Source organism: Ahaetulla prasina, chromosome 11 (genome assembly GCF_028640845.1).
Source record: "Ahaetulla prasina isolate Xishuangbanna chromosome 11, ASM2864084v1, whole genome shotgun sequence".
Classification (NCBI taxonomy): domain Eukaryota; kingdom Metazoa; phylum Chordata; class Lepidosauria; order Squamata; family Colubridae; genus Ahaetulla; species Ahaetulla prasina.
The window spans coordinates 24430898-24448170 of record NC_080549.1 but is presented as its reverse complement, the minus strand read 5'-3'; the positions used below and the strand labels follow the sequence as shown (position 1 = coordinate 24448170).

Sequence of the window (17273 nt, the reverse complement as noted above, 5' to 3'; positions counted from 1 at the left end):
TTATGAAGGCTGCAGTGTCCCGGGGTCACGTGATCACTTTTCGCAACCTTCTGACAAGCAAAAGTTCACTTATCAACCGTGTTACTAAGTTAATAACTGCAGTGATTCACTTAGCAACGGTGGCAAGAACAGTCGTACAATGGAGCAAAATTCACTTAACAAATGTTTGACTTAGCAATGTAAATTTTGGGCTCAGCTGTGGTCATAAGCCAAGGACTACTTGTATTCATATTTATGCAGATAATTGCTTTAATCTGGCAAGATTCTGTCTGTAGGTGAACAACGATATAAAGTCTTAACAAAGAGAAGGACCAGGGGTGACATGATAGCAGTCTTCCAATATTTGAGGGGCTACCACAAAGGAGACGGGATCCACCTGTTCTCCACAGCACCTGAGGGCAAGACAAGAAAGCGAGGGACCAGGTGTTCTATCAGCAGCAAGAGCCTGCACAGCTGTAGCATCAGACAGTCTCCAAGGATAATCCCAGCTGCGGGGAAAAAACGCCGATTCTCTTTTCTGGAGAAAGCAGCCTCTCTAAGGTGAAGGATGACCAGACGGGATTTCCCCGTTGGAAAACATTATAGATACCAGATTCTCTTTTCTCAAGAAAGAAGGTTAAAAAGAACCAAGTGGGGTTTCATGGGGCTCCTTTCTGTATTTAAAGCGCCCGACCTACTCAGTCAGGTTGGCAGCCAGGCAGCCCTTCATTCGTACTGCTGAAGTCACCACCGTACCCACGCGGCTAGGATTCACTATATACGACCACAACTGAGCCCCAGATTTCTGTTGCAAAGCAAGACAGTTGTTAAGTGACTTCGCCTTATTTCACGACCTTTCTTGCCACAGTTGTTAAACGAACCCTTGCAGTTGCCAAGTGAATCTGGCTTCCCCACTGAGGCTGCTCGTCAGAAGGTTGCAAAAGGAGGATTCATGGGATTCTGCAACCGTCATGAAGATGAGACAGCCACCAAACATCCATATTCTGATCACGTGACCACGGGGATGATGAAACAGTCAAGAGGTGTGAGAAATGCTCCTAATTTGCCTTTTTCAGTGCCGCTGTAACTTGGAACGGCCACTAAATGAATGGTCGTAAGTCAAGGTCTACCTATAGTCCTACTCAACACATCTGCTGGTACACAGCCAGCCTCTGGGGATTCGAATCAAAGGCTAATAAAAATAAGCTTTAGGGTGTAAATATTTGCAGATCCCTCGCATCCTGGACATAAACCGTTTCAACTCCTACCCTCAAAACGACGCTATAGAGCACTGCACACCAGAACAACTAGACACAAGAACAGTTTTTTCCCGAAGGCCATCACTCTGCTAAACAAATAATTCCCTCAACACTGTCAGACTATTTACTGAATCTGCACTACTATTAATCGTTTCATAGTTCCCATCACCAATCTCTTTCCACTTATGACTGTATGACTATAACTTGTTGCTGGCAATCCTTATGATTTATATTGCTATATTGATCATCAATTGTGTTGTAAATGTTGTACCTTGATGAAGGTATCTTTTCTTTTATGTACACTGAGAGCATATGCACCAAGACAAATTCCTTGTGTGTCCAATCACACTTGGCCAATAAAATTCTATTCTATTCTATTCTATTCTATTCTATTCTAAAGAGGATCTTAGGTGCAGTGTGGATGACACCTAGTGCTGAACCTCTTCACATAGTTTGCTTATAGACATTAATTATAAAGTCAAGTAACTATGGCTGAGCTCTTCGTGCTGACGAACTCTTATTACCCTTCAGGAGCGACTTGAAAACCTGGCTCTTTGCACAGGCATCGGGCTAGGAGGGAAATGAATCCGGCAAATGAAACGTATAGAATTGATGGGAGGCTGTAGTGCTGTGATAGGATATAGAATGGTATTGGGAGATTTTGTGGGTTATATTTATTCTGATTTTATGGAATGTTGTGCGCTGCCTAGGACTGTCATGTACAGGATAGGTGGCTATAAATGCCTTCTAAACCAATCAATAAACCTCTTTCGATCAATTTGTACTCTTAAGCCCAGAACGCTCTGAGACTAATCTCACTGCTGCTGCTACCTGGTTCACACCAAGCATAACAGAAGGGCAGCATCCATCATTACTGAAAAAGGGGGTTGGACTAAAAGACCTCCAAGGTCCCTTCCAACTCTGTTATTTTGAAATGCCTCCTGGAGAGAGAAGAATCTTCTTGCCCACTTCAGACACGAGCATGGCTGGCTGAGGAATTCTGGGAGTCGAAGTCCAGAAGTCTTAAAGCTGCCAAGGTTGGAATCTCTGCCCTAGAAGCAAGAAGACTGAACTCCCTTGAAACCTTAATCCCTGAAACAAATGAAGAACTTGCTTATCCAAAGGACCTCTTGCTTGTGTGTCATCCCTCATTCAGCAAACTGGGAGCTGAGAGGGCTTTCCTAGCCAGGCAGAAGTTTCAATTCAAGCATCTACTCCAGAAGTCCTCAAACTTGGCAGCTTTAAGACTTGTGGACTTCAGCTCTCAGTCAGCTATGCTGGCTGGAGAATTCTGGGAGTTGAAGTCCACAAGTCTTAAAGCTGCCAAGTTTGAAGACCTCTGAACTACTCAAGCAAGGTGAGACCTTCTTAGAATTTGTAACCAGAATTTGCATTCCTGTAACCATTATTCTGAGACCTGAACTATAGAATAATGGAGAAGAATATGATATACCCTCTATTTTTTTCCTATTAACATGACCAGGTCCTTCAATCGCTTCTCAGGAGACTTCAATCTCTTGATGTCTCCAAGTCTTTCTCTGCAGCTCTTCCATTTCAACCGAATCCTTCTTAAATTATGGTGCTGAGAACCAGGCAGAGGGATTGAGTGGGGTCAGTTGCAGTTAAAACGAGGTTTGGAACTTATTTTCAAGCAAACAGGCTGTCCCTTGATCAAATTCCTTCAGAACTGGGCAGAACAAAAGAGGAATGGAAGAATGCGCATCTTCTATCTTCCCACAGGCCTGACCATAGTTTTAAATGAAGGGATGTTTACAACCCCAAGTATTAAACTATTTGGCATCCTCAAAGTTGAAAAGCTGCCAGGATAAGTAGCTCCAACCCTGTCCCAGACTGTTGCAACTACCATGAGTAATGTCTTCCTTATGGCAAAGAGGGAGACATATTACACCCCTATAGAAGCTCCACTATCTTGATGTAAAAAGTCCTCTTGTCCTGCAGAACATTTTACTATTGCAGTGGTGGACAAAACATTTACTCACTTCCTCCTGGCCTTTAAGGAAATGCTTTGTCAATGCCAAGTGTCGCTTCAGGGTAAAATATGTCTCGGTGTCCTTTTGCCACAAATCCTGTTTTATGATAGATCCCACTATGGCAAATGTTAAGAATTTTCTTTCCTGGAGCCTTTGTCGTCGTATCCTTGACAAGAGTTCAGTTACACTATACGGAGCTCACTGAACATTGTAATAAATATTTCCTAAGGTCAAAGGAGTCGCCATATCACTGATCCCCAGCAAGTCCTTCAGGATGAAGGCCAAGAAGATCTCAGCATGATGTCAAGATGCCCCTTTGGAAAATTAGACATACAGGAGATGATATGGTTCTCTATATGTGTACATCAGTATCATTAAAGTGTCATAGAAGATATTATTTGACATAGTATGGAATCCTTCTGGTAACTTTTCCCGTACAGGAGAGTCCTCAATTCATAAAATTAATCATATAGAAATGCACAGAATTATGTATAACTTGCAATTGTTTTGCACAGAAGTTTCTCTTTTTCTGCTGGAAAAGAAACCATCAGGTTTTAGCCTGAATGAAGAGGTGTGTGTATTTCCCCACATTCCCAATCAAGGTCGGTGATAACATTTGCCTAACAATAAGACAGGGGGACAGTGAAAAATAAATGTTGATCCATTGGAACACAGTTTGGGGTGGGGTCTTTTTCAGGTTGCAAGAATAAGGCATATGTGGAAAGGCAAAAATCCTTGCAAACGAATTCATTGATATGTGAAAGGAAGAGATAATTGCACACATAAAAAATACCATTACAAAACTCCAGTTTTAACAGTGGTGTCCAAATGATGCCCTGAGGGAAGAAAGAGGAGCAAAAGGCCAGAATTCTGCAGCATTGCAGTAAACTCCAGTTTGGTGGAGATGATCAGCCAACGTAGGACAATCACAGAAGAGTCCAGAGCTGACCCACAAGAGCTGAACTGGCCAATCCTTGTGACCCAACGTGGGTTGTGCAAAACAACAATCCACTCCGCCTATCTGCTGCAAGGGCTCGGAGAGGCTCACCTGTGGAGTTGTAGCTGAAGGGAGGCGGCTGCCGGTTGCTGTAGCTGGCAGGCTGGCTTTGAGGAGAGAGGGAGAGAACACACAAGAAGGGTTAGCGACATCTAATCCCCATCATTAATCCAGGCTGAAAAATAAAATCACGAAGGGAAATGATAATCCCACTTCCTCACTGGATTATCTCTGTAAACAACCCACTGCTTCCTTATAGGAGCCACTGTGGCGCAGTGGTTAGAATGCACTACTGCAGGTTACTTCTGCTGACCGCCTGCTGCCAGCAGTTCCGCAGTTCGATTCCCACTGGGTCAAGGTTGACTCAGCCTTCCATCTTTCCAAGGTCACTAAAATGAGGACCCAGATTGCTGGGAGCAAGAGGCTGACTCTGTAAACCACTATAGAGGGCTATGAAGTGGTACATAAGCTATGGCAAGTTCCGCATTTTTTCTCCACTGCCTAACCAAACATAATCTATCCACTGGGACCAGCACATTGGTGGGAAGCACTAAGCAATTCAAATATAGGTAGTCCTCAACTTACGACCACAACTGAGCTTAACATTTCCATTGCTAAGCAAGTTAGTTGTTAAGTGAGTTTTGCTCCATTTTACGACCTTTCTTGCCACAGTGAATCACTGCAATTGTTAAATTAGTAGCATGGTTGTTAAGTGAATCTGGCTTCGCCCTTGACTTTCCTTGCCAGAAGGTTGCAAAAGAAGATCATGTGACCCCGGGACACTGCAACCTTCATAAATACATGCCAGTTAACAAGCGTCTTAATTTTGATGACACAATTATGGGAATGCTGCAACAGTCGTAGGTGTGAAAAAAGGTCATAGGTCACTTTTCTCCAGTGCAGCTGAGCACTAAATGAATTGTAAGTTGAGGACTATGTGTACTGAAGTAACAAATAGAAACCCGGCCAGATCAAGCCAAAGGAGAAATCTCATTCACAGAATCCTGGTCTTCACAACCAAGTTGCCTGTGTGAAGCTTTCAAGTTGACATGTGCAAAGCTTTCAAGTTGCCACAAAGCAGAATGGCAATTGCCTTTGCTCTTGTGATTGCTTCTCAGTCACTGGGACTGCTGAACGTTTTCTCTGAAAGCAAAACTGCCATCTCACTTATGAGAGTCTATTGAAAACTAGATGTTTCCTCACAAATTCCCGGAATTCCCTTATAAAGCCATCTAAGCCAGTGACCGCGGCACGTTTGCATCGATTCATTTATTCCAGTGATTCAGAAAATCATGGCTCCTAATCTCAGGAACCTCTTGCATTCCCTGCTTATCAGTGATGGATGCCAAGAATCAGTTAAATGATTGCGCAATATGTACAACCAGATCAGTATTTCTCAACCTTGGCAACAAATGTGGACTTCAACTCCCAGAATTCCCCACCCAGCATGATGTTTTCAGGCGAAGTATGAAATGTCTGTGATATTTGAATATGCTATATACTGAAATACCTAGGAGAGGTGTGAAATATTATTAATATTACTTCGATGCCCCATTTCCTGAGGATTCTATAAATGCCTAATCTCACACACGTGATGGTAAGAGTGACCTGCTGGGTCATCATTTCAGAGAGATTTTCTTCCCAGATTCCTGAATACTTTCAATCATGGCAGATTGAAAAGATCCTAAAGGATCTGGAAAATTCAGGGAGAGGTCTCTGCCTTGAAAGTAGCCCAGGTCGGACCGTACAGCACAGTCAAACATGGGTAGCTGAGTGCAGGAAATCTTTTATGGCATTTGGTATTATGCCATAAATTGCTTTATGATCATTTTTATCTCATAAAGTGTTTGATAAAAATTGCCACATTTCAGTTCCTCAGGAGTCATGGAACTTGGATATTGGAGCATTCTGCAGGTTTAGCCCATTTGAGGTACCTTAGTTGAAAAAGTTTTGCCCCGTTGCGCAGCTTCATCCAGTAAAAGGTTACAGATGCAAAGGTTTTAGTAATACAGATAGTCCTCGATTTACAACCACAACTGAGCCCAAAATTTATTTTGTTAAGTGAGAATTTAAGTGAGTTTTGCCCCATTTTACGACATTTCTTTGTCACACTTAAGTGAACCACTGCAGTTGACAAGTTAGTAACCCGGTTTTTAAGTGAATCTGGCTTCCTCCATTGACTTTGCTTGTCTGAAGGTCACAAAAGGGGATCGACCACATGACCCCGGGACGCTGCAATGGTCATAAATATGAGCTGGTTGCCAAGCATCTGAATTTTGATCACATGACCAAGGGGGTGCTGCAACAGTCGTGAAAAATGTGAAAAATGGTGGTAAGTCACTTTTTTCAATGCCGTTGTAACTTTGAACGGTCACTAAATGAACTGTTGTAAGTCGAGGACTACCTGTATCCAGATTCATAAGCTGAGCGAATGGCATGAACCAGCAGCAAGAGAGCCCACCTAATTTTCACTTACCCATCCAGAGTTGGAATCAAGAGAGCGGGTGGAGGAGCAAGAGGAGGAGGAAACAGCCCTGTTAATGATGAGAAATCAGTAATAATCGTTAGAAGACAGGATGGCCACTATATAGAGCACTGCACACCAGAACAACTAGACACAAGAACAGTTTTTTCCCGAAGGCCATCACTCTGCTAAACAAATAATTCCCTCAACACTGTCAAACTATTTACTAAATCTGCACTACTATTAATCTTCTCATAGTTCCCATCACCAATCTCTTTCCACTTATGACTGTATGACTATAACTTGTTGCTGGCAATCCTTATGATTTATATTGATATATTGACCATCATTTGTGTTGTAAATGTTGTACCTTGATGAACGTATCTTTTCTTTTATGTACACTGAGAGCATATGCACCAAGACAAATTCCTTGTGTGTCCAATCACACTTGGCCAATAAAAATTCTATTCTATTCTATTCTATTCTATATGACAAGCACTTTCTCTTTGGGGACCACTGAAAACAATTCCCATCTTATTCCAGTAATTGAATTTCTTAACACACCCCTGCCAAGATGCCACAAGTCACCACATTGCACCTTCCTCCTGTTCTGTCAACTGGCAACAATAAATGGGATAAACACGAGATAAGCAGGACACATGGATCTGGTTGCCAGGGGTTGGTGCCTGGGTGGGATGTCACATGCAGCACCTGATGGATCCATGTAAAATCAATCGGGATGATCATGGTAGGTCAGGAACATCTGAAGGACAATTTCATTTTGGTGGCTTCAGAGAAGAATTCGCTAGGACCATGAACAGGTAGTCCTCAACCTACGACCATAAATTGATCCCAAAATTTCTGTTCCTAAGTGAGACTCTTGTTAAGTGAGTTTTGCCCTGTTTCACGACCTTTCTTGTCACAGTTGTTAAGTGAATCACTGCAGTTGTTAAGTTAGTAACATGGTTGTTAAGTGAATTTGAGTTTCCCACTGCCTTTGCCAGTGAGAAGTTTGCAAAAAGTGACCTCCGGGACATTGCAACTGCCATAAATAAGAGTCAGTTGCCAAGCATCTGAATTTTGATCACATAACCATGGGGATGCTACAACGGTTTAAGTCTGACAAACGGTCACTTTTTTAACGCCATTGTAACTTCAAACAATCACTCAATGAACTGTTGCAAGTTAAGGACTTGCAGATTCTAGAAGGACTTGGCTGTCTCAAATGAGGAAAATATGGCAAAAAGTCATGCCTTAAAAAAAGCAGGAATGGCTTGATCCGTCATTGGTTCCAATCCACTGACTCCCAGCATTGCTGATTCAGCAATCTCCAGATCTCGAGTAGCTCAGACTGGGACAAATTGTTCTCCCATGCTTTTCTACAAAAGAGTCTTTACTTCCAGGAAACTAATGATGGTTATCCTACACACTGTACACGTACATACATACAGAAGAACTACATGTCACATTTACAATCCAGTTTAAAATTAACTAGGATAAAGATCACAAAGATATGTATGTGTGAATCTAAATCAAATGGGAACATTTTGAAAAAGCCGTTCTGATGCTTACATGTGGATGTGCCTTACGACGTTAAGGGAAATGTTCCTTATTTCTTTAGATAATCTCAGAAAGACTAAGGAGAGGACCTGATCTTAGTCCTTGGGTGGGAGACCACCAGGTAATATTAAGGATGTGAATTAGCCAGGGAAATCCCCCGAGGGCTGCCCGCTCGCCCATCCACCAGCTGGGCTGGCCTGGAAGCGGCATGTCCCTTTGTCGCTGGCTGGATGCAGGACCCGAGGCGGAGCAGAGGTCAAGCAGGCAGCAGCCCAGAGCAAGGCCCAAAAGGTGGCCGGGCCTCACTGTGTCCCCCCCACCTCCCCAAGAATCCTCCAGCCATCACCTCTTTGCCGGTGCGAGAAGCCTGCAGCTGCTTTGCCAAAGTATCTGCCTGCCGTTTCCTGCTGCAAAAAATCTTTTTAAAACCCCTGCCTGTCGAGCAGCAAGACCCAGCAAGAGATGAGGCATCGGAGAATCACCGTTGCTGTTGCTGCACAAAGGTAAGTCAAAGGCTCTGGCCACGGCCACTTTGGCCCACCTGTGCCCCCCCCTTCTTGCCATGAGTGACATCAAGTTGGCCACACCCACTCAGTCACATGACTGTGCCCAGCCACGCCCAGCCGGTCTTTAAACCTCTTTCCAATCTTCTCTGCAGAAACGGAGTTCTGCTAAGGAGTAAATCGTTCTTCCCCTCACGCAATTTAAAAGCAAGAGCATCTCCGGTTTTAACCCCAAGGCAATTCTCCTGCAAATGTCTGCCAGAGCAGACTTCTGGCTCAACTCACCCTACTTAAAGACCAAGATGGTTGTGTGTCCTAGTTCTGGTTTTAGTATCTGCACTAGCAGGACACCTACCTGGAGGATGGAGAGGCGGTGGGACAGAGGCAACTGGTGGCGGTGGAGGATGGAGGAAGTGGGGCGGAGGCCCACTTAATGCTGGAGGTGGGCCTGCCGGGGGCACAAATGGCTGCTGCTGAGGGGGCTGAGCAGGCTGAGTTTTGCTCCCATGGTCTCCAAGTACCTTTCAAAGAGGGCACAGAAGAATAAACAGGTTAGGTTTTAAGAAAAAAAGAAACATAGTTAAAGCAAGTCCCAAACCAGGAAATGCATCAGGCTGCAATACCGTGGGACTGCAGAAGAATGGGAGAAGGAGATCCTGCGTCTTGAATTCAGCTGAACTTCAAAAGAAACCCAAGCAAATCAAATCAACCCTGAAGGACACTTGAAATGCCTCATGCCGGTGGCCACTTAAGAAGACTTCCAAAGTTTCAACATCTCCTGCGTAGATACTTGTCCATTCATTCGTTTGCCTAATTTATTTCAGAGCTCAGATTTCATTGCTCAGAGTGAAAGTTTTTGAAGCCAGCTAGTCCTCGACCTACGACCACACTTCAGCCCAAAATTTCTGTTGCTAAGCGAAACACTTGAGTTTTACCCCATTTTACGACTTCTCTTGGCACAGTTATTAAGTGAAGCACTGCAGCTGATAAGTTAGTAAGCCAATTGTTAAGTGAATCTGGCTTCCCCGTTGATTTTGCTTGTCAGAAGGTCGTAAAAGGGGATCACTTGATCCAGGGACACAGTAACCATCGTAAGTATGAATCAGTTGCCAAGCATCTAAATTTTGATCGTGTGACCATGGGGATGCTGCAAGGGTCGTAGGTATGAAAAATGGTCCTAAGTAATTTTTTTCAGCGCTGTTGTAAGTCGAGGATTACCTGTATATATAGCCCTCAGATTGAAGACTGCCTCTTCACTGATGATGTTACTCAGTTTGGATCATGAAGAAATGCTTCTTCGTGCATTTTTTCATGCAAGAAAACAGCCAAGCTCAGAGAGTAGGAAGGACCCTTCATTTCAAACCTGAGCTACAAATATTTGCCTCTTTTTACCAGATCATCTCATGAAGCAGAAACATTTCAGGACTGAAATAAGAATGATGAGACCTATCACAGCACTCAGGTGTGCAAGATCCAATCAGAGTTGGCCGTCGGGGCCAAAGGTTTCTTCTTCCAAGCTTTCAGGCTTGTGCTGGAGCCCATCCTCAGGGAACGTCTGTGTGTGTGACTGGGCTATTTGTGTTGTAGTTCTAGTGCAACACATATACTATACATACACATTTTGTATGTCTAGTCTAGTGAAAAGAAGGATTAAGGGTGATATGATAGCAGTGTTCCAGTATTTGAGGGGGTTCCAATATTGGGATGGGGTCCGACGAGGGGATCAAACTATTTTCCAAAGCACCAAAGGACAGGACAAGAACAATGATGGAAATTAATCAAGGAGAAAATTAAGGAGAGAAGCAACCTTGAACTAAGGAGAAATTTCCTGACAATGAGAACAATTAATCGGTGGAACAGCTTGTCTCCAGAAGTTGTTGGTGCTCCAACAATGGAAGTTTTTAAGACGTAACTGGACAGCCATTTATCTGGAATGGCAAAAGGTCTCCTGTTTGTGCAGGGAGCTGGACTACAAGACCTGCAAGGTCCCTTCCAACTCTGTTATTCTATGTTCTATTTATATGGTTCCTGATTGTGGGTAGCTTTTAGGGTGTTGATGGCTGGCTATTAAGTCATTTAACAATCACGATGGGCTCCAGCACGAGCTCAAAAGCTTGGAAGAATAAACTTTGGTCTCAATAACCAACTAAGATTGGATCCTGCAGCATTATCCTGGGATGTCGGTAGATGCCAGTAGATTTAAGGAAAAGATGATCTGGGGGTATACTATATTGAGATAGATCTTCAGATGATGTTCAACATACTGTAGTTTGAAAGAAGGAACATTTTAAAATGGAATAAAGAGGAGGAAAATCCAACTTTGCATACAAAGATATAGAGTAACAGAATAACAGAGTTGGAAGGGACCTTGGAGGTCTTCTAGTCTATCCCTGCTCAAGCAGGAGACCTTATACCTTTTCAGACAAATGGCTATTCAACTTCTTCTTAAAAACCTTCATTGATGGAACACCCACCCACTTTTGAGTCAAGCCATTCCAGTTGTTCTCAGTGTCAGGAAATTTCTCCTTAGCTCTAGGTTGAATCTCTCTTTCACAATCTTCCACCTGTTACTTCTTGTCCTGCTTCAGATGCTTTGGAGGATTGGTTGATCCTCTCCTCTCTGTGACAGCCCCTCAAATATTGGAAGCCTGATATCAGCTCACCTCTGGTCCTTCTCTTTGTTAGACTTAGTTTGTTGTTCGCCTAAGGCAGAATCTTGCCAGACTAAAGCAATTATCTGCATAGATATGAATATACCCCATGAATCAACAGGCGATTTAGATCCTCTTTTTTGTTAGACCAGGGGTTTGCAAACTTGACTCTTTTAAGACTTGTGGACTTCAACTCCCAGAAGCTTTGCTGGCTGAGGAACTCTGGGAGTTGAAGTCCACAACTCTTAAAAGAGCCAAGTTTGCAGACCCCTGGACTAGACATACTTACAATAACTTCCTCAACCATTCATCATACAATTTAGCCTCCAGACTCCTTATCATCTGTGTTGCTCTTTTCTGCACACTTTACGGAGTCTCAACCTCTGTTTTGTATCGTGGTGATCAGAAATGGATGCATTGCCCAAGTGTAGTCTTACCCCAGTCAGGAACGTCCAATCTGGATGGAAAGTTAAGCATGTGCAAGGCCTGAGGTCCACTTGTCAGTTCTTACCTGAATGGGATTTTCTTCAGATGCATGTTTGTCACGCCGCCTTCCTTCCACCCTCCGGATAGTGCCAGCCTGTCCACCAATCACGTCGATTGTCCCACCCAGTTTCCTGTTTCCAAAAGAAAACTTATTCAGCCTCAGCAGCTGATCTTGATTACATTGTTCTTCCTGTAACACAGCTCATCATTGGAATAATGGATGCTGTAAACACACTCAACTCCCATGTTGTGATAACTGCACATCATCCACCAGGACACCATCATAATTTGATGATGATAACTTAAGTTCCAATGCATTAACAGTCAAATTTCTTTTGTGCAACTTCATGGGCATTTGCTTCCCAATTGTCTGGATAAAATTCCATAAAGCAGAATTTGCTATCAAAAAACCATCAAAAACTGACTTGCATCTTGCTTTTTGGGACATTATTATCTGCTATGCTATGGACAGGAGTGTTACAATACTTTATCTAGCAAGAAACGGCTTGGGATATTGCTCACAAGTTCAAAATCTTCCAAAGACTTAGTGCAGAGGTGTGCAACATGGTATCTTGGATTTGCACCCAATACCAACCGCCATCCCGTTTAGTTTTTTAAAAAATAAAAATAAATCTATTTATTTCAATGCCTCTAGGCCTCCTAAATATTTTTTTTTTTTTTGGTTTACATTTATATCCCGCCCTTCTCCGAAGACTCAGGGCGGCTTACAGTGTATAAGGCAATAGTCTCATTCTATTTGTATATTTTTTTTACAAAGTCAACTTATTGCCCCCCCAACAATCTGGGTCCTCATTTTACCTACCTTATAAAGGATGGAAGGCTGAGTCAACCTTGGGCCGGGCTTGAACCTGCAGTAATTGCAGGCTTTGTGTTCTTAATAACAGGCTTCTTAATGGCCTGAGCTATCCCGGCCCCTGCATTGAGAGTTATCTATGGGACAATTTCTCTCCTGATGAATGGTTTTTGGGGATAGCCATACTTACTGTGGCAGCCATTTTGGGATTAGATGTCCCTCCCTGGAACTGCATTCAAACTTCCAAATGGTCACCATCTCCAGAGCTACTTATCCTTTCTTTAGAGCAGTGTTTGCCAATCTGGACAAGTTTAAGATGTGTAGACTTCAACTTTCAGAATTCCCCAGGTAGCAAAGCTGGCTAGGAATTCTACAAGTTGCAGTCCATACATCCTAAATTTTCTAAGGTTGACGAACAATGCTTTAAAGTCTTAACTATCTGCAAGGCTCTATGGAATGAACAATATTTGTTTGAATATTTGTTCAAATAACACTATTTGAAGGGCAGATGACTGAACTCTTTGCTTTGAGGGGGTAAGATTGAGATTGTGGGAAACCTGATGGATCTGCCTCCAGGTCAGCACACGGCCATCTGCCTAGCCACAGTTTGGGTGACCATCTAGATGAGTCTTCCCTGGATGGGTTGGGTCTGGGCTTCCCTGAATTTTAGCTTGTTTGGAAGCTTAAGATTCCTTCATCTGGAGAAGGTCAGGGGCCTGAGACGATTCATGAGGTAGTTTAAGCTGCTGAAAGTCTTGCAAATAAGGAAGCCAGAGATAAAGGCTTCAAACTCTTGAAAAAGCAAAAGGCTCTCAAAAACAGTCACTCAAGAGGGGTCCCTTCAGTACCTGTTTGGAGGAGGTCCAGCTTTTATCCTTCCACCAACGAGGGCAACAAAATCAGTTTTAAAATCCATCTTGATGATGTTGTTCTCTGGTTCTTTCTCAGCATTGCCGGTTCTTCCTTGTTGAACCTTAAAAACAAAACAAAAAAACACTGCAGTGCTACAATGACCTTTTAAATCCGAGGTATTTTTCCTTCTCCTCCGATTGAAATCATCATTTTCTCACTAACTAAAGGGGTCGACTTTAAACGGAGACAGCAACTATTCTGCTCCTGCTGCTTTCCAGGAGATGGAATTCTTTTCTGCAGCCACCACCTGACCGTTACAGGTGGTCCTGGACTTGCAACCATTCGTTTAGTGAGCACTTGAAATTACAACAGAACTGGAAAAAGTGACCTACCACCATTTGGAAGTTGAGTCCTGGTAACTGGGCTTTTCTTTTCTTTTTTGGTTTGCAACATTTCACTGCTTATCCAAGAGGCTTCTTTAGATCAAGCTGGGCTAAAAAGGCTACTTGGATAAGCAGCATCCTCGCACTCACAACTGTTGCAGCTTCCCCACAGTCAAGTGATCAAAAATTTGGGCATCTGGCCATTGGCACATACAGGTAGTCTTCGATTTAGGACCACAACTGAGCCCACAATTTCTGTTGCTAAGTGAGACATTTGTTAAGGGAATTTTGCCCCATTCTACGACCTTTCCTGCCAGAGTTGTTAAGTGAATCACTGCAGTTGTTAAATTAGTAACAGTAACGGTTGTCGTGACCTTTGGACACTGTGACCGTCGTAAATATGAGTCAGGTTCCCAAGTGGTTGAATTTTAATCAGGCGACCATCGAGATGCTGCAATGGTCATAAGTGTGAAAACCAGTCATAAGTCACTTTTTGCACTGCCGATGTAACTTTGAACAGTCACTAAGTGAACTGTTGCAGGACGAGGACCACCTCCATATATGATGGCTTGGCACCCTGGTGGCCATCTGGGATTTTCCCAGGCAGTTTCCAATAAGCAAAGTCAGTAGGGGAAAAGCCAGATTCACTTCAGTTATTGACACCAGTTGCAAATCATTTGCTTAACAACTGTGGTAAAAGGTCATAAAGTTGGTTATGACCCACTTAACAACTGCCTTGCTTAACAATGGAAAATCTGGTCTCAATTGTGGTCGTATGTCGAGGACTGTCTTTATAAAGCACCTTAAAGTGGAGAAGGGTTAAGTTCTATTGTAGAAGGGATGCAGATGGATCTAATTTTTAATCTGGAATTCCTAAATTTTCTGTGTTCACACGCTAGCTATTTTTATTGGACTGAAAAGCCTTCTACTATTTTTATACGTACATGTTTGCCAAGTCTTCTTCAGAAAGTGCATGAGATGGCCTACTGAGTTTTTAAAATTGTACATTCTGGTTTTTATTATTTTTAATTAAGATTAACATAGTACAAAATACGAATGAAAATAAAGATGGTAGGGAAATGGGAAAGGGAAAGGAAGGGGAAGGAAAAGTATAGGATAAGGGGGAAAAGGAAAAGAAAAGCACTAATTTCCAACTTTTTTCACCACAGTAGAATACAATATTTTTTATTTTCACACTCTTAGTAGATACTAGCCATTTCTATAACAACCACTAATCTAATTGACAAATTCCAGAGTTAAGGTTTCACTGTTTTCTATCTTGAACACAAAGAAACAAAATTGGATCTATTCTTTTCTCTGACTGAAACAATTAGTTTTGCTCTCTCAGTGAACCCATCAGTTTTTTCCGTCCATTTTTCTATCGTGGGAAGAGAAGATGGGCCTGGGGATAACCCTAATTCTAATTGTACATCTTAATACAGGAAGCAAAAGTTTAATGCTTTTCAACCTTAACAGCTTTAATATGTGTGGACTTCAACTCCCAGAATTCCCCAGGCAGCATGCTTTGAGATGGGTGGATTTCTACTCCCAGAAGATGACTGGGGAATTCTGGGAATTTGAAGTCCAGGCATCTTAAGTTTGGTTGTGGTTTGGTCCACAGGCTAGAAGCAACTTATTGCCTTTTGTCTCCCTCCGAAGGATCAAAATGTCAAAATCAGAACCTGACTTGCTTTTCATCTTCATTGCATTTAAAACTGACATTCTTTTACAGGTAATCCTTGACTTACGACCATAATAGAGCCCAACATTTCTGTTGCTAGATGAAACATTTGTTAATTGAATTTTGTCCTATTTTCAACCTTTCTTGCCTCAGTTGTTAAGTTAGTAACATGGTTGTTAAGTAAATAGGGTTTCCTCATTGACTTCGCTTATAAGAAAATGCAAAAGTTGATTGCAGGACACTGGAACTGTCATAAATATGAGTCAGTTGTCAAGCATCCAAATTTTGACCATGGGGATGCTGAAATGGCCATTAAGTGTGAAAAATGGTCATAAATCACTTTTTTCCGGTGACGTTGCAACTTGGATGGTCATTAAACGAACTGTTGTAAGTCGAGGATTACCTGTGCATTATTACAGCTTTTACGTCCCCCAACCATTCCAAGCCCGTGCACGTTGATGAGTTCCTTGGGAAGCAGGGCGATTGAAAGAAAGCAACTTCCAAGCTCTGCATTTTACCGTGATCTTGTTTTCGGTGCAGATGGGAACCGAAGGCTCCAGGCCAAGCTGAAGCCGGCGCTGCTTTTCACAATAGGCTTTCCACGTTTCCTCGTTGAAACCGTAGTTGAAATAATCAGAAAGGTCAGCACCTGGAAAGAAACGAAACGTGTTGACGAACAGGGTCTCCAGGCAGAAAGAAATGGGGGCCGGGGTGGGTGGTGGGTGGGCTGAAGTGGAAAAGTGGCTTGGAGCAACCTCTGTTTGCAGCAGAGAAATCTTCTTTCGGGATTCTTCCACTAAAAATAAATAAAAGTTACTGGAAAGAACAAAAGGGGATGCTGGCATATTACACCCCTAGTTCAGGAGTCTCCAAACTTGGCGACTTTAAGGTTTGTGGACTTCAACTTCCAGAATTCTCCAGCAAGGCTGGCTAGTGAATTCAGGGGTGGGGGGTGGGGTTGAAGCCCATAAGACTTAAAGTTGCCAAGTTTGGGGACCCCTTCCCTAGTTAAAATGAATTATAAAAGATGATCTGGAGAATAATCAAGAACCTTCAATAATCCTTCAAGTCTCTACCTCATTCTCCCACGTAGGTAGACTCTCTCCGTCTCCATGACTCATGGGGAATTTTAATGACCTTTTTCATTATTGCAAATTATCTCTGCTGTCTTAGTTCACCAAAACTCGGGCCAGCTGTGGCTACAGTTCAGCACAATTGCAAGGTTTTCTTTTTTTCCTGTAGTGGAAATTTATAACATTCCAAATCTTGCTGAAGGATAATTTCCATCTTCTGTTACCATCAGACACATTCGTTAGGGTTCTATGGAGGCTGAAGATCACCTGGTAACCTTCATGAGTCGTGGTCTATAGGCCACGTGCAAGCCCAACACATTTTTGTGGCCCGCAAACCAGAGGACCCCCACGAGTGGATGGGACCATTATTTTGGCACCATTTTTTTCTTTAGGTTGGTGATTGTTTATTTATTTATTTATTTATTTATTTATTTTGTCACAACAATATATGTAAATATCATACAGAAAGGTTATATAGTATATAAAGGTATAAGCATATATATATATATGAAGAAGAAAAGAAAAACAATAGGACAGGAACGGTAGGCACGTTTGTGCGCTTATGCACGCCCCTTATGGT

At 42.6% G+C, this 17273-nt stretch overlaps 1 protein-coding gene across 2 annotated transcripts in view; it reads right to left on the bottom strand.

Moving 5' to 3' along the window:
• The window catches only part of LOC131204958 (pre-mRNA 3'-end-processing factor FIP1-like), a 46113-nt gene that overhangs the window by 8583 nt on the left and 20257 nt on the right, over positions 1–17273 (bottom strand). For both annotated transcript variants that reach the window (XM_058196670.1, XM_058196671.1), the window contains exons 7-12: positions 16139–16269; positions 13553–13677; positions 11916–12021; positions 9109–9274; positions 6703–6760; positions 4278–4333 (exon numbers count right to left, since the gene is read on the bottom strand). In XM_058196670.1, the coding sequence (XP_058052653.1) occupies positions 4278–4333; positions 6703–6760; positions 9109–9274; positions 11916–12021; positions 13553–13677; positions 16139–16269 (642 nt within the window). The remainder of the gene's footprint in view (positions 1–4277; positions 4334–6702; positions 6761–9108; positions 9275–11915; positions 12022–13552; positions 13678–16138; positions 16270–17273) is intronic.